Source organism: Synchiropus splendidus, chromosome 18, assembly GCF_027744825.2.
Source record: "Synchiropus splendidus isolate RoL2022-P1 chromosome 18, RoL_Sspl_1.0, whole genome shotgun sequence".
Lineage (NCBI taxonomy): Eukaryota > Metazoa > Chordata > Actinopteri > Syngnathiformes > Callionymidae > Synchiropus > Synchiropus splendidus.
In genome coordinates this window covers 3387316-3410143 of record NC_071351.1, presented here as the reverse complement: position 1 = coordinate 3410143, position 22828 = coordinate 3387316, and the positions used below count along the sequence as shown (strand labels likewise).

Below are 22828 nucleotides of genomic sequence, written 5' to 3'. Positions count from 1 at the left end.
CTCTTTTTGGACTACTTTTTTTTCTTCAGTAGTTTGGTGACCTGATATAAAACTAGAGCAGAAGCTAACTTTTGGTCAGGTTAACTCTGACGACTGTTTTTTTTTTTTTTTTTTTGAAGCTTTATGTGTGTTCTTGTTAATTCTGACTTTTCTTTTTTTTGGTGGGGGCGGTGTGTCAGTATTTCTGCCCAAAGCTATGGCTGCTACGAGTCAGTGGCAACACTATAATCTTGATTTAACCTTCACGGGATATTGACGTGCTTATTTCAGCTGCGAGGCCATGTATGGAGGTCGTCTCCACCCCCCCAAAACGCCGGTGATCCGCCCCGTTTGTGAGCATGGAACGCCCCGCTGCGCGAGAGCATGTGACAGGCATGTTGGAGACGGTCTTCGGTGTCATCCTCACTAATAGAAAAACAACTGGTAATAGCCGGAGCGGAGGCTGCGGTGTGTCTGGTGACGTCATCACGCAGACGAGTAAGAGGGTGACGTCGCTCCGGCGCCCCCCTCTTGGATGCTGCGGCCGAGCTCGTGCGTGCGCGGGCTCCTCCTCCTCCAGAGATGTCGCACGAGCTTCTCCTCTCTCCGCGGCCTTTCTCTTCATTTCTTCTTTTCTTTTTTTCCCTCCTCCTTTAGCGCCTCACCAAGTCCTGTCCCTGCGTCCGCCCCGGCAGCCAGAGGAGCAGAGCCCCCCGTCCTCGCCACCACGGAGGTGTTTAAACCTGCGCCCGCCGCATCCTCGCTCGCGCTCTCTCTCTCTCTCCCTTCTCTCCTCTCTCCCTCGCTCGCTCTCTCTCTCCTCCACCGCCGCAGAACTCCGCCGACCAACTGTCAGGTGACCGCGCGGAGCGGAATATTCATCAGCGCCGTCGTCGTCTTTCATCCCCGCAACACCTCCCGAGTCCAGGCCGCCGGAGCAGCAGTCGCCCCCGGTCCCCGCTGAGCCCTCTCCTCCGGTGTGGGACATTCTCCGCTGCACGCAGATTAACAGGGATTGCGCCCCCCTCCTCCGCCTGCGCTCTGATGCTGATGTCCTTGAGCTCGGCCTGCACGGTGAGTCGCTGAGCGCGTGCGTGCACGCGTGCCCGCCATTTATTTACCCGCTATGATGGAGACGGGGAGACTGGTTGTGGAAGGTTGGCGCGGTCCTGCAGGAGGCAGCTGGCCTCCTCACTGCGGGCCTCCCGCAGCCGCGATCGTATACAGTAGGATGCGCCGAGGTGCCCTAGCAAACAGCTCTATGGCATGATCAAGGAGTGTGTGCACGCGCACACAGGCGCGTATGAAGTGAGCATGCATCCGTCTATTCTCCCTCGTCCTGTGATGAACATTTTTTGAGAGCAGCCTGCTCCGACAGGAGTCCGCCGCGGCTCACTGGACCGACAGCGTCCGATCCGGACCTTCAGAAGTCCACTGGTTCCCGGTGTATTCTGCCGGGTCGAGCGGGCCGGCGCCGGTCACCTTGCGGATTGACATAGTGGCGCACCATGCTCTTGCATTTTAGGAGGCCCACCCGCGCTGTTATTCCCTCGATTGGTGACTGTATGCTGAGCACTCGGGCTGCCACGTCTGAAGGTGACCAGTAAAGGTCGTTTTGGGGACCACCGTCAAACGTGTCTAATCCGTTTCCACCCGGTGCATGTTGACCGTCCAGAGCTCCGGATGGGTCCTGCGGTGGGGAAGTGTCAGTGTCAGTGCGGGAACAGAGGTGTGAAAAAGAGTCCTTCCGCTGCTTGTCATTGGGTGAGTGGAATGTGCTCTACTGTAATGCAGATCCAGCGGACTCACCTTTAAACGGCTTCAGCCACTTGACTGTGTCCAACTCTTAAGTGCGCTGTTCCCACTGGGCCGGACAGAAGTGTGTGGTTGGCTGCAAGCCAGCGTCAGCCAGCAGCAGTCCAGATCCAAGCATCCTGCCAGAGGTGACCCCTCAGGAAGTGAGACTGCAGGTGCACAGGTGGTCTGCAGACTCAGGTTGGCTCCGATATTGAGCGTCCCATTGGCAAGTTGTGTTGCAGCAACATGCCATCACACGTGGCACCAGGTGCAGGGATTGGTAAATGTAAATACGCAGTTACCCTTCCATTTGAGGTGACGAGTGAAGCACATGCTTTCCGAGTGTTGTGTGTGTGTGTGTGTGTGTGTTTGACACGCACACCCGGTCTGGGTGCATATATAGCCTTGCTGGCCTAGAATCAAGTCCCGAGAGGGTCCGTACTCCTGTGTCCTCCCCTCTCTCCACCCTTCTTACAGCTGCGATAAAGAGAAAATACCCAAGGGGAGAGAGTGGCCACTTTTTTCTCTCTCTCCTTTAAAAAGAACCAAATTGCTACGACCCTGGCAGGGAGGGAAGCAGGGCAGCATTCAGGATAAATGGGCAGGCCACAGAGGATTGCACTGACCTTTTGTCTGACTCTCTTCATGTTCAAAGACATTTTGAGTCGCTCCAGTCCACTCTCAGTCTTATTCTGAGAGTGCTGCGCTGTGTGACACATCGATGTGTGTGTGTGAGCGCGCGTGTGAAGGGAGATCATGGAAGTGATGTCCCGGGGCAGCGTTGGCTTTGTGCTCGCTGTATGTTTGCAGTAACGTAGATCACTAAATGGACTGAATGTGTGTGTTTATGTAACATGCGCATCAAAGCTGAGAGACTCGCAGCAACTTGTGGTTAAGGCTGAGACGGGCACTTCTTCTCCAGAGTGAGCGACTCAAAATAAGGCAGAGCCGTTTAAGAAAAAGCTTGGCTGGAGATGTGTCGAGTAAATAAATAATTACAGTCGCCAGAAGCAGATAGAAGAGAGGAAGATGAAGGGACCAACGGCAAGGAAGGAGACGCGAGCGCACAAAACATGCAAAGACGTGGATGGAAGAGCGCGCAAATAGGAAGGATGGAGTGTGAAGAAGCTTCAAAGGCAGAGCAGGGTGACTCAGTCATAAACTAACACTCTCAGTCAGGATAGAGGCTTCACAGGGCAGGGAGGGAGAGAGACGCAAGAGGGAGCCCGGGGAGAGTGAGGAGGAGACCAGGAATTAATGATGAGCTTCACTTCTGTCTCTTTTTTCAAGCTCATCCTTCTGTAAAGTAGCCCAACAGGCAAATGAGAGGATGTTGTGTCATGTGTGATGCCGAGAATACTTAGTTAGTGCCAGCACTAATTACTCATGTGGGATGGAGCTTCTGTTGTCGGGCGGGTGGATGGAGTCTTCTTGGAGTTGTGCGCCGCACTTCTCCTCTTGGATTGATTTGAATTCATTTAGGGTTTGAAATGTTAATTCGGTGATTGGTGTGCGCCGGTGTGTGTGTGCGCAGGGATTACTTCAGGAAATGTTCCATTTCTAAGCCTCTTAGATTGAATGAAATATTGTCCGGGTGAACCATGATTGGGCTGTTTGCTTATTCACCTTTATGTAACTGCACAAGAGTGTTTGAGCTGTTTACCTTTTTCTGTCGTAAAATAAAGTAGCTTGTATTATACGTTTTAACAGACAGGCTACAAACTTACTCTCATCTTAAACCACAATCGAACGCATTTAGGAGACTTAAAAAGAAATGCAAGGTCAGCAAGCTTGGACTCAAATATCAACAAAACACAGGACCACACAGACTTGGACGTGCTTGCACACATGAGTCACAGGTGCTCAGAGGCTGAACTCCAGAGCAAAGGGCCCAATATTTTTCACGTTGGTTGACAATTGCTCCCAATTGTTGGTATTACACTTCACTGCTCGTGTCAGAAGCCTGGAAAAATGCCTGGACAATAAAATCACGTAGGAAGAAAGGTCAGGGCCCAAACACACACGTGCAGCCAACCTATATGCATGTGGAGAAAAGTGTTAACACAGATGAGCTGGTCTCCAAAGAACCAGTACTGACTAGTCAGTGATGGAATAAGCATGTGCATAGTACAGGTGGGAATGTTTAGTGTTCAGTTTGGGTTAAAAAAAGAGCAACATTGCTACTCTAAATAGAATGGCTTTCTTATTAGAACACACGCATGTGACCCTTGTCATACATGACAGTCAAAAACATTGACCATACAATGGCAAAGTGACCTCATTGACCTGCGCCTCCTAACTTGAAGTTGCAGAGTATAGGAAAACCTCAGTGATAGAGATGCTACCCGTTGTTGAGAAGGGCAGGAAGTGGATGGCAGGGTTCTCACACACCATGAACTTGACTGTTAAACCCTTAGCTCCCCTGTCACTTCCCAGTCCCATCCAAGTTCTAGGAAGAACCTCCACAGAGAACTGACCCTTCCAAATCCTGCTCCAAGCTAGATAAGAACCCGGGAGCTTCTTGCTCTCCATGGTGGTCCCCCTCCCTGCCTGCAAAAATCAATAATCCAATATTAAAAATGGATGAAGATACGCTGTGTCATGTGGACAGGGAGGCTTATTAACCGCCCTCAGCCTTCAATCAGCACTTTTAACTAATTGTTTTGGTTTATGACGGCCAGTTTTACTGATTTAGTTCCATCTCATTAGGGACGGCCGCTCACTTACACCTCCCTCCTCACCCCCACCACACACATTCCACTCACAACTCAAATCATAACTCACCCAACTGGGTTCTTGTTGGGTGGTTCAAATCAACCTCGGTCAACTAGTTTTAACTCATGGGTTGAATGTATTTTTGAAGATATACAGTAAACGTGGGAAGAAGTTCAGTAGCAATTTTCTGGTGGAGTTTTGTTGTTAGGTCTTTGGTCTGGCTCTATGTCTGAAACGGTGACTCCTTCAAGCTTATTATGGTTTCTATTTGATTGGTAGAAACACAATAGCCACAATGTTTTTACTCACTGTATCATTCTGTTTTACTCAAAGTGAAGGGAGGACCCTATTTCTATGTATTCTTAAGGAGTGCAATTTTTAATACCTTGGACCACTGACACTAACCACAGCCGACCGAGAAAACCAGTTCTGTTTTTGCTGGCAATATTGATTATAATTATTAATTACTATGAATATATGCCATTAAAACTTATTATAATTCTGGAAATTATAAGAACAATATTTAATTTCTTTTAATCTTTGCAACTCAAGTATCCCTCACCATTTGTTGTTGCCTTTTTTATAGGTTTAAAATGGCCCAAATTCGCGTTTTTTCTTCTTCTCCTTTGTGTGTTTGTGTGTAGCTGCTGCAGAGGGGTGTGAAATTTGAAGCTGCCACACTGCCCCCTCCTGGATAAACATTAGCATCATTTTCTCTGTTCAGGTTGAATTAAGTCAAGTGAAAATGTTTGTAGACGGTGATGAATGACATTGTTATTGACCTCAGTGCAGCCGATTCTTAATGTATGGTGTTCCATTAGTTTGTTTTATCCGTTTAATGCTGCAAGTATTTGCATAATGGTTTCAATTGCAAGTGCCACCACTGAGGCTGGTGCCCGCTCACTCTGGAGAGATTTGATGTAATGGCATTGAGATCAATGAAAGTGGGTGCTAATGTTTCTTCCTCTCCTTACTCTCTCAGGTCCCAGTGGCGCGGCAGTAGTTACCTCTGAACTGGAGCCGCTTCCTGCCTCTGATTTATCAGTCACCTTTGCCTGGCTTGCCCCTCTCTCCGTCCGTCCATCATCCCTTCATCCTTGCCTATCAACGCGTCAGCCTGTCCGCCCATGGACTGGCCGTGAACCCGGAGGGAGGGGGACAGAACCAAGGGGAGAGCGGAGAATCCAAGGAGACGAAGGAGAAGAAAGCTGGATTCATTCAGACGTCACAGTTCTGAAGTGCTCCTGCTCGCTGTCCTTCATCCCCCTCACCCTCCTCCTCCTCTATGGGAAATTAACGGAGCAGTGGGAAGCTAGGCTGAGCTAGTGAGGTTAGACCCGTGAATAAAGTAAAGATTTAGCCTCATTAAAATTACAACAATTGAATAAATAAAACAACACTTTGAGCACATGAACAGCCTTTCACCAAGCCAGGGGACGCTGAGTTGAGGACAGACTACGGAGAGATAGGAGGCCCGAAACAGAGAAGACCCTTTGGACATGTCAACAACTGCAACCATGGGTGAAATGGCAAATAGCGCAGTGGAATTTTATCCAAAAGGGACTCGAGGAGCGGGTGGAGGAGGAGGAAAGGCGGATGGAAGCCATGCAGGAGGAGAGTTTGGAGTGACTGTGAAAGAGCTCAGGGAGCTGATGGAGCTCAGAGGAACCGAAGCGTTGCAGAAGATCCAGGACAGCTACGGCGACACGGAGGGCCTCTGCCAGAGACTACAGTCCAGCACCACTGACGGTGAGTAGACGTGCTGGGTATGGGGTCTATAGTGGAAGGTGGAAGGATGCTGAGTTTGGATGAATAATGCAGGAGCAGATGGGTATGTGGATGAATGAGATGTATAAATAGATCACTGGGTGACGAGGCACATGAATGAATGAATGGCTGAGATCATGAGGCTCTTTCTGGTTGATTGTTGTGCCAATAAATAAAGCTTGAAGTCAGACCTCAAGATTTGGACAGAAAGTCAGTTATGGATGTGTAATATTCCCATCAAAGAATTGATCTTTCAGGTGCGGAAGCACTCGCTCTCTCATGTTAACTGTCACCAATGTGTGCAGAGGGAACGTGGGCTTTTATGCAACTGCATCTTTTCATCAAAGATTTTAAAGATTTGAAATAAAAGGAGCTCGGAAAGCAGGCTACTTTGGAGAGACCGGGACCTTTCCGAAAAAACTCTGGGCCCGATTCTTGACTAGAATGACGACACAACTATGAAACGGTGAAGAGGCTCGCATAATCCTGAAGCTCAGACAACATGGTTGGATGGATTGATTGATGAATGGGGGAGGGGATTATGGATGAATGGGTGGAAAAAGCTGATGAGAGAGTAAATGAACAAGTGGATTTATTGCACATCTTTCCTTAGTTTCCTCAGGGTTTCTAATCATAAACATAAATGTCTCACAATATCTATTTACTTGCAATAAATAACATGGACGTTGATCTGAAATTCAACTTGACACCATAGTAAAGTAACTGTCAGTCAAGAAGGCTTCCATCTCAACATTGTTTTGTGCATCTAACACCAAGATGTGTGACCCCTGGGAGGTCAAACCATTGAATGTGTAAATATGTTCCATCAGAAGTGAGGATGTTTCTCCCCAATATATTTGTATTTTCTCATTAATTTCTCAAAATTCATTCTTCAAGTTGAGATAACAAATTCTGAATGAGAATATGAATAGACTGACCTTTTCTTTTGCAATTCCTGTACCTTAAACAGCTACATTTATTGATGCCTTAAAAAAAATAAAAGTAAACTTCCATTTGTCTTTGGAAGAGGAACTGGATTGCTGTCCTTTGTTGCACTGAATATTGTGTTGTGCTGAGCTGGGGTGGTAGTGTTTGTTTGTTATGAGAACAAAGGATATCAGCAAGGATGAGGATCTGAGATGAAAGTGGGTTAACGGTAAATATTGTCTGATGGTGGAGACATCTATGCTGTTTAAAAATTTGTGTGGACTGCTTCCAGCTTCAAGTGAGCGCATGGTATAGAGAGGTAAGAGTAACGGAAGAGCTGGAGGTCAGAGGGTGTCTGTAACCTACGGGGGATAAAAACAACATTTTTTAAATTCCAATATTTGACCTCAACAATGCCTGATGCTGCTGGTGAATAAATGTTTGAACCTGTGGGCATGTGCAGATGGACAGATTTAGGAGGGAGGATCCGAATAGATTTTTCTTTGCTGAGAAGAAAGCTGATTTAAGAGAGTGTTCAATGCTGTGCTGTAACGCAGAATGGAGAAGCATTATTCATTACAGGCAGTTGAATAATGTGAGAGAAGTGTGGGACGCAGAGAAAGGTTTGTCCGCTGTGGATCCCTCTAGAGGTAGGCGTTAGGAAATACAGGAACGGAAGACCCACTCAAATGTAGTGACTCAGTGCTCATTTATATATTTATTATTATTCTTATGGCGACATTTTGAATCTGTGTTTCAAGAACCACTGAGATTATTTAAGGTTTGACCCATTGCTGAGTGAAGCTGAATATGTATTTTCTTTTTTTCTTTATTATTTGTTCATTTATTTTCAACCCAGAACTGACCTTTTTTTGCCTCCTTTTTTTGTCCGCCATCTTCGCCATCAACCGAGCAATATTCTTTAGGAGTCTCATGTGGCTCATTTTGAAACATTTGATCTTAATACTGCTCATAGATGCTTTGAAACTATAGAGCCGAGTCAAGTTTCTTTGGTTTGTGTGGTGTCACATGAGGCTTACGTCTGAACTAGTTTGTAGCCTAGCAACACAACAGCAGAGAAAAGTTGGCGCAGAGAGTGGCAAAGAGAGAGTGATGACCAAGAGCTGTGAGCCAGTGATGGGAAGGGTGTGTGAGCAAAGGTTGCAAGAGTTTGTGTGTGAGTGGGTTGGAGGCTATTGGGTTACAGTAACTCTCTGCTAATTTGATACTGTGAGCTGCTCTGGAATCAGTGCAGCAGGACTCAACAGAGCTGAAGTTGCGTGTCTGCTGTTGTCCCTACAACTCGGAGTTGGCAAACAGCACGTCCTCGGAGAGAACTGTTCTGGACTTTAGCAAGTGACATATGGTGTCACCTGCTGTGACAATGCAGTCGGGGCCCAAATGCTGATGAATAATGTCGCAGAAATGTGGTGTCATGACTGCGCAAACTTGTGATTGATCATTCGGAAGCGAGATCCTCTCGGCTCTGCAGATACTTAACAGCTTAAGAAAAGTTGCTGCTGCTGATTTACAGGATTTCTATTGCGGGGATCACAGAGGAGAAGGGAAAAACAATACAGGCAATTCCCTACAGTGGCACACACACAGGCACGCACACACAAGGCAAATGTATCCTGAGCACATACATTATGATGCACTTGATTGCTGAACAGCATCGGTAATGTGATCCACAGAGCAGAGTGGGGGTTAAACCAATACAAAACGTCATGCACACACACACTGACATAAACACCCCGGCACTGCAGTATGAGACTCCATACTGAGGAGAGAACGGGGGATGAGCAGAGATTATAAAAAAGAACGAGGGAGAGAAAGGAAGAGTGTGTGCATGGCGGAGGAGGAGGGGGTGAGGAGGGAACGCTAGAACAGCTTGCCGCATTGTCAAGGACACATCAAGGGGAGATTGAGAGAGAGAGATGAAGAGAAGGGCCAGGATGATGAGGAAAAGAGGGATGGAGGGAAGCAGAAGGAGAAGAGAGTCATGATGATGATGATGAGGGAAAGAGGAGGTCTGGTGGAGATCTGGGAGAAAGGGAAGTGAGGGGAGGCTCCAGCGGAGAGGAGATGAAAGGTAGGGATGGAGAAGTGAGAAGATGGAGGAGAGGACTGGATGAAAGAGGAGAAAAAACAGTAATGGATATAAGAGGGGAGAGGAGGGAGGAAGCAGAAGAGAGCATTGGAAGCTATAGAAAATGAACAGAGTAAGAAGAGAAGTGAGTGAGGGAGAGGAGGAAGTGAACGAGTCAGAAGACCGTTTCGATGGAAGAGGAGGAATGGGGGGCAGAGGATGAGTGGAGCTGGGAAAAGGAGGAGTGTTAGGATGAGGAGGGGAGGAGGTGACAGAGGGATGAGAGTAGGAAGCGAGGGATGAGGGAGGGACTGCCATTACTCAGCATAAGGTCACCTGTTCTCTCTCACTCCACCTCGCCTCGACCTGAACCCGCTTGAGTATCATATTGCTGCACAACCCTGCGTGCAAGTACACACATTCTCACACACACACATACCCAGCCTCGGATTGTCACTGAACACGACCAACTGCAGCATACAAATCACCGTTTCCCCCTCCATGACAGCCAATCAAAAAAAAAAAAAAAAAAATCCAAACCCAGCACCAAACCTCGCTCGCGCGAGGAGTGACATCACCTGTTGCTGGGCAAAAACCTGTTCTAGGCAGGAAGCCCTGGACCTGATATCCTGGTCGCCATGGCAACTGACTCACTTTGGGGTGAGGCTGAGGGGGAGAGGGCGGTGAGGAGGATGAGGCAGGAAAGTTTGCAGCTGTGTGATGGTTTTCAACTCTTTTGCTGGATCAGAGCGCTTGTCCTGATGGGAATTTAGGGGAGACCCTTGTTTTGATGCAGCATGTGTGCGTCTCCTGTTCATGATGAATAACTCTACTACTCCACAGCTGCACGAGTCCAGCTGCTGCCTGCATGTGAGCGCGCTTCCATACACTGGCTCTGCCGCTGTAACCAATGTGATCTGACTCAAAAGTCAATTGAAACTCTTCCCCTTCATTTCTGTCTGTCAGGTCTCGGCGGGGATCCTGCTGATTTAGAGCGTCGCTGCCAGGCATTCGGCCAAAATTTCATCCCACCGAAGAAACCCAAGACTTTCCTTGAGCTGGTGTGGGAAGCACTGCAGGATGTCACGCTTATCATCTTGGAGATCGCCGCAATCATCTCTCTAGCACTTTCTTTCTACCAGCCTCCGGGAGAAGAGTCGGAATGTAAGGTTTGGGGAAAGGGTGGTGACAAATGACCAAACGCTGCTTTGTCCCATTGCTTCTTTCTCTCTCCGGAGACCAGCCTGCAAACATTTTGTGCTAAAAATGTGTTTTAATCCAGAGGTTCCTGACAGCTTGGTACCCGTCTTGCAGTTCCTCTTACTGTTATATAACAAAAAAGGCTATGTAAATGCAGGATTCTTGTGAGCAGCGTTTAACATTCTTGTCTTGAATAGTAAAGTTCAATACATGGCTATAAATAAAACTGTAGACGTGTTGTATCAGAAGAGGAACACACTTAAGCCGATGTATGTTCGGCAGCACTGCAAAGCAGCAGAATCTGCTGCTTAAATGAAGTTGAACTTAACGTGACTTGAAAGGAAGAGGCAGAATTTAGAGTCTCCCAGTTGATGCTGTCAAATCCAGTACTTAGTGGAACCCCAATTTACTGCTGATGGGCCATTAAATAAAAATACTTCGACATTTACTTCCAATAATTCACCCTCTGCTCATAGAATTGCGTTAGGAACCACAGTTCATAATGATAATAGATGACACTGGGAGACTGAATCACAGCTTGCCCTGAGAAGGGGAGGGGCCAAAGCAAAATAATGTGTTGCTAATTTGAACTCATGCAGATGAATGAATTTAAAAAAAAGTTTATTAGTCTGTCACTTCTAGTTGAAATCTTCCTGTCTGTGACCTTAAAAATGAATGAAAGTAAATATGCTGACGTTTATTTTTTATTTTAAATGTGATTCCATTCATTTTATGAATAAGCTGCAGGAAGAAGAATGTGTTTATGCACATGTCTAGGTGGCCATTCAGCTGCGGTCATTCTGGTGTGACATCACCCTCAACTGTTCTTCCAGTTTTGACTTCAGATTAAGGCTTGAGGTTCATGCGTACAGCCAGCCGCACTGCTCAGCAATAACCCCAGTACTTCCGCCCACGCTGGCTTCCAGACACTGCGGAGAGTCTGATGAGACTTGGGTTCAATATCACATTCAAAATGTATTTCTAATACAAGAAACTCTCAGTAATGGCATTAGTCGTAACTGAGATGCAGTCTTTGTTTTGTCAGATGGGGATGCGTGTCTGTTCTTTCTGTTAAAGTTTGGATCAACATCTTCAAACTTTGTACTTAATATCTGCTCAGACAAATGATGAACGATAGAGCAGTAAATTCATTTCCCGGTCACCTTCACTTTTAAAGGGAAAAGGAGAGGACCACCTTAGCTAACAATACACAGAGTTGTGCTCAAAATTCTCTCCATAAATGTACTTTTCTAATGAAGTATTGGTTCACTGCTTCCTGCTCTTCATACCAGTTATTCCAAGCGTTGTTATTTCAGCAGTTTATCCTGTGAACTTGTCTCCTCTCCCCTGCAGCCTGTGGTAACGTGTCAGCTGGTGCTGAGGATGAAGGTGAAGGAGAGGCCAACTGGATCGAGGGTGCTGCCATCCTGCTCTCTGTGGCGTGCGTTGTCCTGGTGACGGCGTTTAATGACTGGTCCAAAGAAAAGCAGTTCCGGGGGCTTCAGAGTCGGATTGAACAGGAGCAGAAGTTCACTGTGGTACGGAAAGGAAACGTGATCCAGATCCCGGTTGCTGACATGGTGGTTGGCGACATGGCCCAGGTCAAATACGGTAAGCCTTAAATATTCCAGGAAGATTTTACTCTGAGGCCATTGTGCTCAGAGGGAAACCAGTCGGATGCTCAATTCATCGATCCCACTTTTTTGTTTTTTTCTTTACTCTTTGGTGCAGTGCATTTGGAGCCACTGCTTCTTAACTTCAGCATCCTATTAGAATGTCTCCTGAGGGCCTTCCTCCGGAGGGTTTTTCTCAAATTAATTGACAAAAGAAAAATCTTTGCAAGAGCTTTGTTTTGGTGTATCAAACGCTGACCAAACTTTATATTTGACCAAGCACTTTTTGTGTATTTGCATGCATAAATTTAACATAAACGATAAATATTAAGACGAAAAATGAGGAAAATCTTTTTTTTTTTCAATGATACTGGCTAACTGGCTAATGCTGCAGTTGGATGTAAAACAACATGTTTATACAAGTGAATCACAATAATAATAATAATAATAATAATAGGCGTGATTTGACTTTATTGTCAGGAAGAAACACAACATTGATGTTGGTCTGGTTATGTTTGTGTTCAGGGGACCTGCTGCCAGCTGACGGTATCTTGGTCCAAGGCAACGACCTGAAGATAGACGAGAGCTCTCTGACAGGAGAGTCTGACCATGTCCGCAAGTCTGTTGATAAAGACCCCATGTTGCTCTCAGGTGAGTTTTCCCATCATGCCTCTGCCTGGGTTTATCTACATCTAGGTTCATGATTCAGTCAGGCATGTGTCTAGTCAGGAAAATCGAGGTTGATTTGTTATGGCTTTGCAAATTGAGTTTGTCGTTCTACAGTCCTCTCCTTCTGTTATTATTTAGGTAAATGGCCATATACCTCAGGTTTGAAGTAGACGCTCTCTGTTCAGCCGAGTGTCAGCCTGGATTGGCTTTTGCTTTGGGGGACCAGCATCCGTGTCAAAAGATGATGGATGGAAGAACATAAACTTTCTGACATCCTCTCCACAGCTCAACCATGACTCACTGATGGCTCATTTTTGGGCTCTTACCCGGGACAGATGCACACATTTTTCTCCCCCTGCTTCATAGCTATTTATAGATTTATCAGCAAGGATGTTTAACTTATCTCAGGAGTGCTGTTGCATCAAAAAGCCAAGCAGACATTTGTTTGCACTTGAAGGTACCCATGTGATGGAGGGCTCAGGCAGGATGCTGGTGACAGCAGTTGGTGTCAACTCACAAACGGGCATCATCTTCACTCTGCTGGGGGCTGGAGAGGCTGAGGAGGACGGCAAAGAAAAGAAAGGTAAGCAGAAATGAAAGGGGATTTGTTGCAGCTAAAGAGCTAAAACCGAATAAAAGAGTTGTACGCTAACGTTAGACCGCATTTAAATATTTACTGCTCAGCCAAACTTCAAACGTCACAGCGAGCATATTTCTATAAGCCTCAGTACACAAGGAAACACAGCAGTTTAATCTCATAGATTATTTAGTCCACATACTGCACCCTCCTCTCTCGCTTCTCTTGCTCTCTCTCTTTCACTTCCTTCTCTCTATCTTACATTGTCACTGCTTATCCATATTCTGGATTACGCTCACCTGCTTTCCTGTTTATCCTGCACCTTCCCTCACTTCCGGTCTTTACCATCCCTCCGCTCCTTAATCCGAGGGAGAGGGAAGGAGAGGAATACAAGGAAGCAGCCGATTGAATCAATTATTAATAGAGCAGGAGAAGAGCAGGACAGATTCAGGGGAGAGTGCTGGTTGGTCAACGCATTAGTCTGTGTTCACATTTGTTTCTGGAAGAACCTTGCAGTCATAGCTGTTGGCAGTAGCAGCACTTTAAGTCAATATCATTACTGGTGCACGTATCTATGTTCTCAGCTGCAGTTTGTCACTTCTTCTCATGTTCAAGATTAAAAGACAACGGATGCAGACAGTAAAAGTCAATCCTTGCTCCTTTTTATTCGGAGCCGCTGAGAGCTTTGGTTTACTGAAGCAGATAAGTTATTCATAATCTTTGTTCATGTGCCATAACGTGCTAGTTTTCCTTCATGCGATGTTGCTTTCTTTTTCTCTTTATTCTTCCACTCGACCTAAATACTGTGACTTTATTCCAGTACTGTATATGTGTATGTCATCTGCAGCCATTGTACAAGCAGCATAAAACACATCCTTTATTTGAGTTTTTATTCTTCCCCTTTTGCTCTCTTTTGTTTTCCCTTTTGTTGCCAAACCCCCTCACTGCCCCCCGCCACCTTCCTCCCTCACACATTTCCTAAACAGACGACAGTACTCAGTTGCTCATCTCTGCAGATGCAAGTTACAGCACAGTCACCAATGGTATGTGAGCATAACGTTGTCTGCCCTGTTTCCTTTCCTCAGCCACTGAGTAGACCCCAGTACATGGTGCTGTGAAAGTGATCTAGAGGAATGTCTTTCAGGCCTGATCTAGTGTATGACAGTGTGTGCACCTTCATAGCTCCCCCTTCTAAGTCCTCTTTCTTTGTGGGTTTCTGTTCTTCACACTGTGTTTTTGGCTGTCTCTGATGTATAACTTATTAATGACTATGAAGCACGGCGCGTGTTCCTCTGCGTAACTCTAACTGTGCTCTGCCAGGAAAACAACCTGATGGTGCTGTGGAGAACAACCAGAACAAAGGTAGCACCTTGTCATCTGCTTCACTGCTAAATCATCTGAGATGCCAGGGGTCCAAATGTTTGTGTGTTACAGCCAAGAAGCAGGATGGGGGTGTTGCCATGGAGATGCAACCTCTGAAGAGTGCAGAGGGAGGTGAGGTGGAGGACAGAGAGAAGAAGAAGACCAATATACCCAAGAAGGAGAAGAGCGTGCTGCAAGGGAAGCTCACCAAACTTGCTGTGCAGATTGGCAAAGCAGGTATGAGAAAGAGTCGACTCATCTGGTGATAGTTGAAATATACAACACTTAAGAAAACACGTCTCTCCTCAGGTTTGGTGATGTCGGCCATCACTGTCATCATTCTGGTGTTGTACTTTGTCATCGACACATTTGTGGTGCAAGGTTTGTGTCCCGTTTGTTTCCCGCTCTGGTGAGGGAGTACGTGGCCTTCACTGTTGTCCGTGTTGCAGGTCACGCGTGGGTGACAGAGTGTACCCCCGTCTACATCCAATACTTTGTCAAATTCTTCATCATTGGAGTCACTGTGTTGGTGGTTGCTGTCCCAGAAGGGTTGCCTCTGGCTGTCACCATCTCTCTGGCCTACTCTGTCAAGGTGAACGGCTGAAAACATGCTCACTTCAAATGGATTTGTCAAGTCAAAGTGAAAAAATGTCCTCCTTCCGCCGATCATCTCCAGAAAATGATGAAGGACAACAACCTTGTGCGCCACCTGGATGCCTGTGAGACCATGGGCAACGCCACAGCAATCTGCTCTGACAAGACTGGCACCCTCACTACGAACCGGATGACTGTGGTGCAAGCTTATGTTGGTGAGACGTCTTCTTCAGATTCCATGACTGCATCCATGCCTGCCTCCCTGACTTTCTCAGTCCCATTAAAGGCAGTGAAACTGAATACAGCTAACATGAACATGCTAACTTGCGCGGCTTTTTCTTTGTTGGACGGACTCTCACTTTGAGTCTCTCTTTTTAAGCCCAAACTTTCTCTCATCCCTCTCACTTTTCATCCCCCCCCCAAAAATCCATTTAATGTATTCCACCCTTAAGACAAGGCTGGCGAACTTTTCTTAATTTAACCGTAGCACTTTTTATTTGAAGTCATTGTTGCCGCACAAACCCTCCCAAGACATCAAGCCATGATAAATCACAAGTCAGCATCACCTTAAGACATGTGGAATGGAAAAAGTCTGACTGATTTAACTGGTTTTGTCTCTTTGGAACTTGGAGTGTTAGACCATGAAATACAACCTCCAATAGCCTTCAGGTATTATTCACACTGTCGGAAAATTACATCTTTGAAAAGGCCTGCACTGAAATCTAAGTTACAGCTGGCATATTTATCTCGCAAGCTTTACTGAAGATTGAATTCACCCTGAGCTTCACGCTGCTACAGAGGTCACCTGAGTTGGTCGCACACTTACTGAGCCATAATTTTTCAGTGTTTACTTCTTCACAGAATACTGCCAAATCCTGGGTTCCGTACCTATATTGGCACAAAAATCGTGACCATGAGAGCAACTGTTTGATTTGAAACACAGCAGTAATATCTTGTATAAGATGTCAGGACAAATGGAAAGGTGTTGCTCCTTGTGTTCAGGTGATGTGCACCATCGTGTCATCCCGGATCCTGGTCAGATCAACTCCCGGACACTGGACTTGTTAGTCAATGCTATCGCCATCAACAGCGCCTACACCTCCAAGATCCTGGTTCGTGGTCAACACGCTAGATGCTGCTAGAAAAAGCATTGTTTGGTTCTGACGTTGTGCTTGTTTTTAGCCTCCTGATGTGGAAGGGGGACTGGCCAAACAAGTGGGGAACAAAACCGAATGTGGCCTGCTGGGGTTTGTGTTGGACCTGCAGCAGGATTACGCCCCGGTCAGAGAGCAGATTCCTGAGGAGAGACTGTACAAGGTAAGAGCGCCAGGCAAAGGAAAATAGCAACATTCGATTAGAGACCGAGGGATTATCCATTTCCTCATGACACTGGACTCATTTAGAGTTTAAACTAATTATTGCAGTCCTGGTTAATGTTTGTTTTATCCTCATGCCAACGGCTACTTTTGCTACCTGGTGGATTATTGACTTCATGCATGGTTTTAAATCAGAAAATATACTCAAGATCCAGTTATATTGAGTGGTTTAAAAAAGGTTTTGACTGGCTCTCTGATCACACTTCCTGTCCATAAGGTCTCACATTTTATAAATATTATATATATCTTGGTGCTCATCTAGCACCTGGGTCTGTTGACGTATGTGTTCCTCTCAATAATCCTGAGAGTCATTGTTTGAAAAATAACAACTGCATTTTTATTTGATTTCATGTGTTTAATGCTGTAAAATTATATCACAATATCATTATAATAACGCCATAAATAGCTGTCATGGAACAGACATCCTGGACATCCGGCGTCTGCAGCAGGATGTACAGTGTAGATGCGACTGGAAGATGAAAGAATGTCACTGAAGTCCAATAGATGTTTGTTCAGTGTGGAGGGATTCATTACCTTTTCCTTGCCAGCACTGAACAATAAAATGAACAATAAATAGTTTGGCGACAAGCCAACATCTACATTCACTCTCCAGTTTTGCAGATGATGTCATGCTATTCAGTTTATAAAACCTTTTACTGTCACTGGGAGACGATCCACTCTGAAGCTGAGGTCATTGTTTCAGAGGACTTTTGCTTAATCCAACCGCTGTGTTCCATTTCCGCTGAAAAATCAGTTCCACAGTTGGCAAGGTAAATTAAACAGCAATGGAACTTCTATGGGGAAACAGAGGTGTGAAACCGTGACGGTAATGTGGAGCCCATGATCCAGCAAATTACAGAGAAGGTCATGAAGTCAAAGGCTGCGACCTCATGTTTGCTGCACTCTATATGATGCATTCATGCGCTGCGCGACACAATATTAAATGTGATGGTGGTTTTCCAGCGAGCCCTCTTCTGTCTCAAGTACAGGTGTACACTGAATTCCTCCCTCTCTCGCAGGTCTACACCTTTAATTCTGTGCGTAAATCCATGAGCACGGTCATCAAACTGCCTGACGGCTCCTTCCGCCTCTACAGCAAAGGAGCATCCGAGATCATGCTGAAGAAGTGAGTGGAAGCAAACCTGCTTTAAAGTCAATACACGTCAGTAAAGGTGAACACGTTGATCATTTTTTTTCTTTCCCTCATTAGATGTTCCTACATCCTGGATACCAACGGAGAGCCACGCAGCTTCCGCCCTCGAGACAGAGACGAGATGGTCAAACAGGTGAGGATGCCATTTTTCTCTCATGTCCTGTTACTTCCTAAAACCTCTGGTAGACTCGTAAAATATTGGAAATGGTGGTAACACTTTAGATTATGGTTTATTTCTGGTAATATATGTTCTGTATATACATGACAGCGTCTTCAGCCTGATGTCTCACACTTGGAAAGGCCATAGACACATTTAGGTGTCACATTAAATCCAGTTTAAGTTCTATCTTGGACGGGCGCACGTAATGAAAGCTAGAGGCTGACAGCGCCGCGCTCCTGCAGACTTTCATCAGACGCTGACTGATGACAGAAGCCATAAAGGAACCTCTACTTTGGCTTCATGCCTTGTTTCGAAGGCATCCGGCTGAATTAATGACCAAATAATTAATCCGAGAAGTGGAGCCAAGTGGCAAGTCTCATGTCTGTTTTTCATAATTACAAGCAAATGTGAATTAAAATCAATGAAGCAACAATGAAGGAGCAATGCGCTGCTTTTCCGCTACAGTTCTGTCTGAATGTCTAGTCTGTGAACGGTCAAACGTTTGCTTACATGATGTTCAGACGGAGTTGCATCATCATCAAATTATATAAAATATAACTTGCGTCAGATCCCCGAAAGCTTCTGCACACGTGCACAGACACGCGCGCACGCACACACACCGACTAGCCCTGAGTCTGATCACAGCCTGTGCCGTGAGAAAAATAACTCCTCTGCTCTCAGAAGTTGATTCCAGCTCACTTCTTCATTTTGCTTCGTGGCAGCTTTCTGCCACCTCTTCTTTAAATCACATCCTCTGCTGTCTGCAGCAGGCTGGGGGTCTTTCCCCTCCCGCTGTGTCAGAAACAATAATATTCCGCGAGTCAGCACACATAAACGTCAACGTGTTTACGGGCAGCTGTACACTTTTAAAACAGCGAACTGGAAGCCGATGTTATGCAGCGGAATTAACAAAATCTGTCTGCTTAAACTGAGCCTCATAGAAATCTGTAGTTTGAATCTCTTCGAAAGCCTTGGGCGCCGACATCTTGGGGTCAAACTGAACCATGCGATAGAGTCGCTGAAATGAAGGATAAAGCAAAAATGAATGATTGAATTTCAGGTGATTGAGCCGATGGCGTGCGAAGGCTTGAGAACCATCTGCATCGCATTCCGCAACCTCCCCTGCAACCCGGAGCCTGACTGGGATAATGAGGCTGAGATAGTGACGGAGCTGACCTGCATCACTGTGGTTGGGATCGAGGACCCCGTGCGGCCCGAGGTATGAGCCGGCCCGCCTCGCTGAGGTGAGCGTCCATTATGACTCATAACTGACATGGCTGCCTGTGAAAGGTGCCTGACGCCATCCGGAAGTGTCAGCGCGCTGGTATCACTGTGCGGATGGTCACTGGCGATAACATTAACACAGCCAGAGCTATTGCTGCCAAATGTGGCATCATCCACCCGGGAGATGACTTTATCTGTCTGGAAGGGAAGGACTTCAACAGAAGAATCAGGAATGAGAAGGGAGAGGTGAGTTTCTTGCTCCTGTGAACAAGGCTCGGAACTGTGCATGAGGTGAAAGTAAAGTGGGCTAAATGCCTAGAAAATCAGAGGGGAAAAGTGCAATACTAAAACTCTGAGTCATGTTTTTAATTTAGAGACGATATAAAGTAGGTGGGATTCGATTAAAAAAATGATTCTAATTAATTAGAGAATTTGTGATTAATTAACCTCAATTAATGGTATGAGAATATTTGCCACAAGAAGCCACATTTTTCAGTGTGAATGAATTTGGTATATTACTGAATCAAATGATGCAGCCATACATACATTTAAACAACAAAATATTGTTTCTTTTGCATCAGTTTGACAATAAATCACAATGGTGGCAAAAATAACATTTTAAACTAAAGCTCTTTAATGTCTTATTATTTGAAACAATTAATAGGAATTTCAAGTCCATTCAGAGTGGTAGAAACCCTGGCCATTGTGTAGTGAAAATCCTCCCTGAACAAAAGCACACAGAGACTTTTGTTGTTCTCATCCCAGATGCCACGTGTCTTGTGCATCAGTGTGATCAATGGACCAGGAACTCGTGCACTGACAAAGGTTCCCTGTTGTCTGGAGAGCAAACCTTTAAATTATATTAAATGCTAAAACGCTTTTGTTGCAATTAATTAATCGTAATTGACTCGTGAAAGTCCCACCACTAATATAAAGATATTTATGATGTTTTTTTTATTCAGACTGTATTCATTTTTGCTCGATAACACGACCAGAATCATGGCTTCCTTTAAATGAGATCTGCTTTCTCATTTGCTCAGATGTCTTTTGTTATCCTGTGAGTTCAGTGTAATGCCTCACATGAGAGCAAACCTGATACCACATCAAGGATGGGCGAGTCGGTCAATATTGTCTGGAGCATGTGCCGTCATCTTAAAGAGCAGTTATTGCACTCCTCCGATCACCTTCTCTTATGGCAATAGATTGAACAGGAGCGTATCGACAAGATCTGGCCCAAGCTGCGCGTGCTGGCTCGCTCCTCACCCACAGACAAACACACACTTGTCAAAGGTGAGTTCTGACATCCACGTACGTGTTGCCCCGTCTGACGTCCTCATCCCTGCCCAGGCATCATCGACAGCAGCATTATAGAACAGAGGCAGGTCGTCGCAGTAACAGGGGATGGAACCAACGACGGGCCGGCTTTGAAGAAGGCTGACGTGGGCTTTGCAATGGTAATAAGGACATCAGTCTGGTTATATTGTGGAGTTGTCTATGTGCTGTGTGTGGCTTTTTCACAGCGCTATTTAACCAAACTTGAATCGCGTCTAGCTAAACTATGACTCAAAAGTGTTTGGAATGAGTTAGAACCAACTCCACTCTCTCTCCTTCTCACAGGGTATCGCGGGGACGGACGTGGCGAAAGAGGCGTCTGACATCATCCTGACTGACGACAACTTCAGCAGCATCGTGAAGGCGGTGATGTGGGGACGAAACGTCTACGACAGCATCTCCAAGTTCCTGCAGTTCCAGCTGACAGTCAACGTGGTGGCAGTCATCGTAGCCTTCACCGGCGCCTGCATTACCCAGGTGACGTGAAAGAATCCCACTCTTTGGCTCTCTCCCATTTGCAGTGTAAATGACCGATAGAAGCTGGACATGGTGCCACCTGGACTGATGTGGATGGTTTGTTCTTTTGCAGGACTCTCCTCTGAAGGCAGTCCAAATGCTTTGGGTGAACCTGATCATGGACACGTTTGCATCCTTGGCCTTGGCCACCGAGCCCCCCACTGAAGCCCTGTTACTACGGAAACCTTACGGCCGCAACAATCCACTCATCTCCCTCACAATGATGAAGAACATCTTGGGCCACGGAGTCTACCAGCTGGTCATCATCTTCACCCTGCTCTTCATCGGTCAGTGCTCAGAACGCTTCCTTATCCAGCCTCCAAGTCCAACCTGCTAACTTTGACTCTCCTGACAGGCGAGCGCATGTTTAACATCGACTGCGGCCGTAACGCGCCGCTCCATTCCCCTCCGTCCGAGCACTACACCATCATCTTCAACACCTTCGTCCTCATGCAGCTGTTCAATGAGATCAACGCACGCAAGATCCATGGCGAGAGGAACGTCTTCGATGGCATTTTCTCCAACCCCATCTTCTGTTCCATCGTCCTGGGCACTTTCGCTGTGCAGGTATGTGGAAATTCAGTTTCAGATTCTCCAACTCTTCTGCTGTGTGATTGTGGCAGATCTATCAGATATCCGGGCTGAATCTTTATCTGACGTCTTTTAAAGATTCATCTGTTTCAATAGAGAACTGAGAATAGAAGAGCTTCCCTCCTCCCTTCCTGTCTGACTGTTACTGCCTCCTGCTGACCAATTCACATCATTGCTACCAATCTTATTTCCCTCTCTTAAAAAAAGGAATTGAATTATGCAGATAAAATGTTATAATTTTAAGTAGAAATTCATTACAACATGGGTGTAAAAAAAGCGCCTGGGCAGAGATCTATGTTTTTGTAATTAAACTACAATTTCCTACCTATTACATATGGTTGTGGGTAACTTTTTGTTGCTAAAATATTATAAAATATGGAGAAAAAAAGTGCAATAACATCATAACTACTTGTGATTAAAATGTGATGAATATCACGGTTGTAAAACTTAGAATAGCACTTAATTAGAAGGTAGTATAAACAAAAGGTAAACGGCTTTAAAATACTCTTATTTTGTAGTCTAATAGGAATGAAAGACTGAATGAAGAAGCACAGTCTCTAATATAGCATCAGATTTCTGCCGTCAAAGGTGGAGAAAATAGATTCTGGTGGTTGAGACGGAGGCACTTGCTGCAGGTGTGTGGCAGTGATGTTTGACTGTGGAAAAGGAACGGTTCAAAGACATCGTGATCAGTGGGAGCTGAGGATGCTGCAGAGACGCTGGAGAGTCAGATAAGTAAGATAGATGGCTCCTCAGACTTAGCGAGGAGAGTGTGGCGCAGTGTGTGAGTGTGAGAACGAGAGCTGTTATCTCTGTGAGAATTAGGACTGGTGATACTGTCATGTCTGTAATCCTCCGTCCTGCTGCGAAACATGCTGGATGCTGTCAGAAACCAGTCTTGAGGAGGATATTTGTTGCCGTTCTCAGGACGCACGCTTTCTTCATTTCTCTTGGGACAAACTCTCTCTTGGTTCAAAACCACTTCAAGTTATGTTTGCTGAATGTAGTGGACCAAGTTATTACCTGCAGTAAAGAGACGAGGTGACAATAGTATAGAGCAGGAGGAGATTAATGTGGGTGAAACCTAGCTGTGGATCATGACCAGAAAGAACAAGGTCAAGAGGCAAATACGACCTTCCACTGAAGGTTCAGAGACCCACCGGGGTGAAAGTCAGTTGGATTTTATT

The 22828-nt window shown here is 45.8% G+C and overlaps 1 protein-coding gene across 6 annotated transcripts in view; it reads left to right on the top strand.

The window, feature by feature from the left end:
* Positions 1-528: 528 nt before the first annotated feature.
* atp2b3b (ATPase plasma membrane Ca2+ transporting 3b) overlaps positions 529-22828 on the top strand; it is a 31972-nt gene continuing 9672 nt past the window's right edge. For 2 of the 6 annotated variants that reach the window (XM_053848290.1, XM_053848288.1), the window contains exons 1-23: positions 531-1053; positions 5474-6240; positions 10241-10438; positions 11828-12085; positions 12613-12738; positions 13214-13339; positions 14320-14376; positions 14654-14695; positions 14768-14932; positions 15005-15076; positions 15145-15287; positions 15372-15504; positions 16292-16401; positions 16472-16606; positions 17685-17791; positions 17876-17951; positions 19039-19197; positions 19269-19448; positions 20405-20492; positions 20550-20656; positions 20820-21011; positions 21124-21337; positions 21406-21617. In XM_053848290.1, coding sequence (XP_053704265.1) covers positions 5991-6240; positions 10241-10438; positions 11828-12085; positions 12613-12738; positions 13214-13339; positions 14320-14376; positions 14654-14695; positions 14768-14932; positions 15005-15076; positions 15145-15287; positions 15372-15504; positions 16292-16401; positions 16472-16606; positions 17685-17791; positions 17876-17951; positions 19039-19197; positions 19269-19448; positions 20405-20492; positions 20550-20656; positions 20820-21011; positions 21124-21337; positions 21406-21617 — 3150 coding nt within the window. In that variant the 5' untranslated portion in view covers positions 531-1053; positions 5474-5990. Of the gene's footprint in view, positions 1054-5473; positions 6241-10240; positions 10439-11827; positions 12086-12612; positions 12739-13213; positions 13340-14319; positions 14377-14653; positions 14696-14767; positions 14933-15004; positions 15077-15144; positions 15288-15371; positions 15505-16291; positions 16402-16471; positions 16607-17684; positions 17792-17875; positions 17952-19038; positions 19198-19268; positions 19449-20404; positions 20493-20549; positions 20657-20819; positions 21012-21123; positions 21338-21405; positions 21618-22828 lie in introns of all 6 variants that reach the window. The other 4 variants (XM_053848291.1, XM_053848285.1, XM_053848287.1 and 1 more) reach the window with 4 other exon arrangements.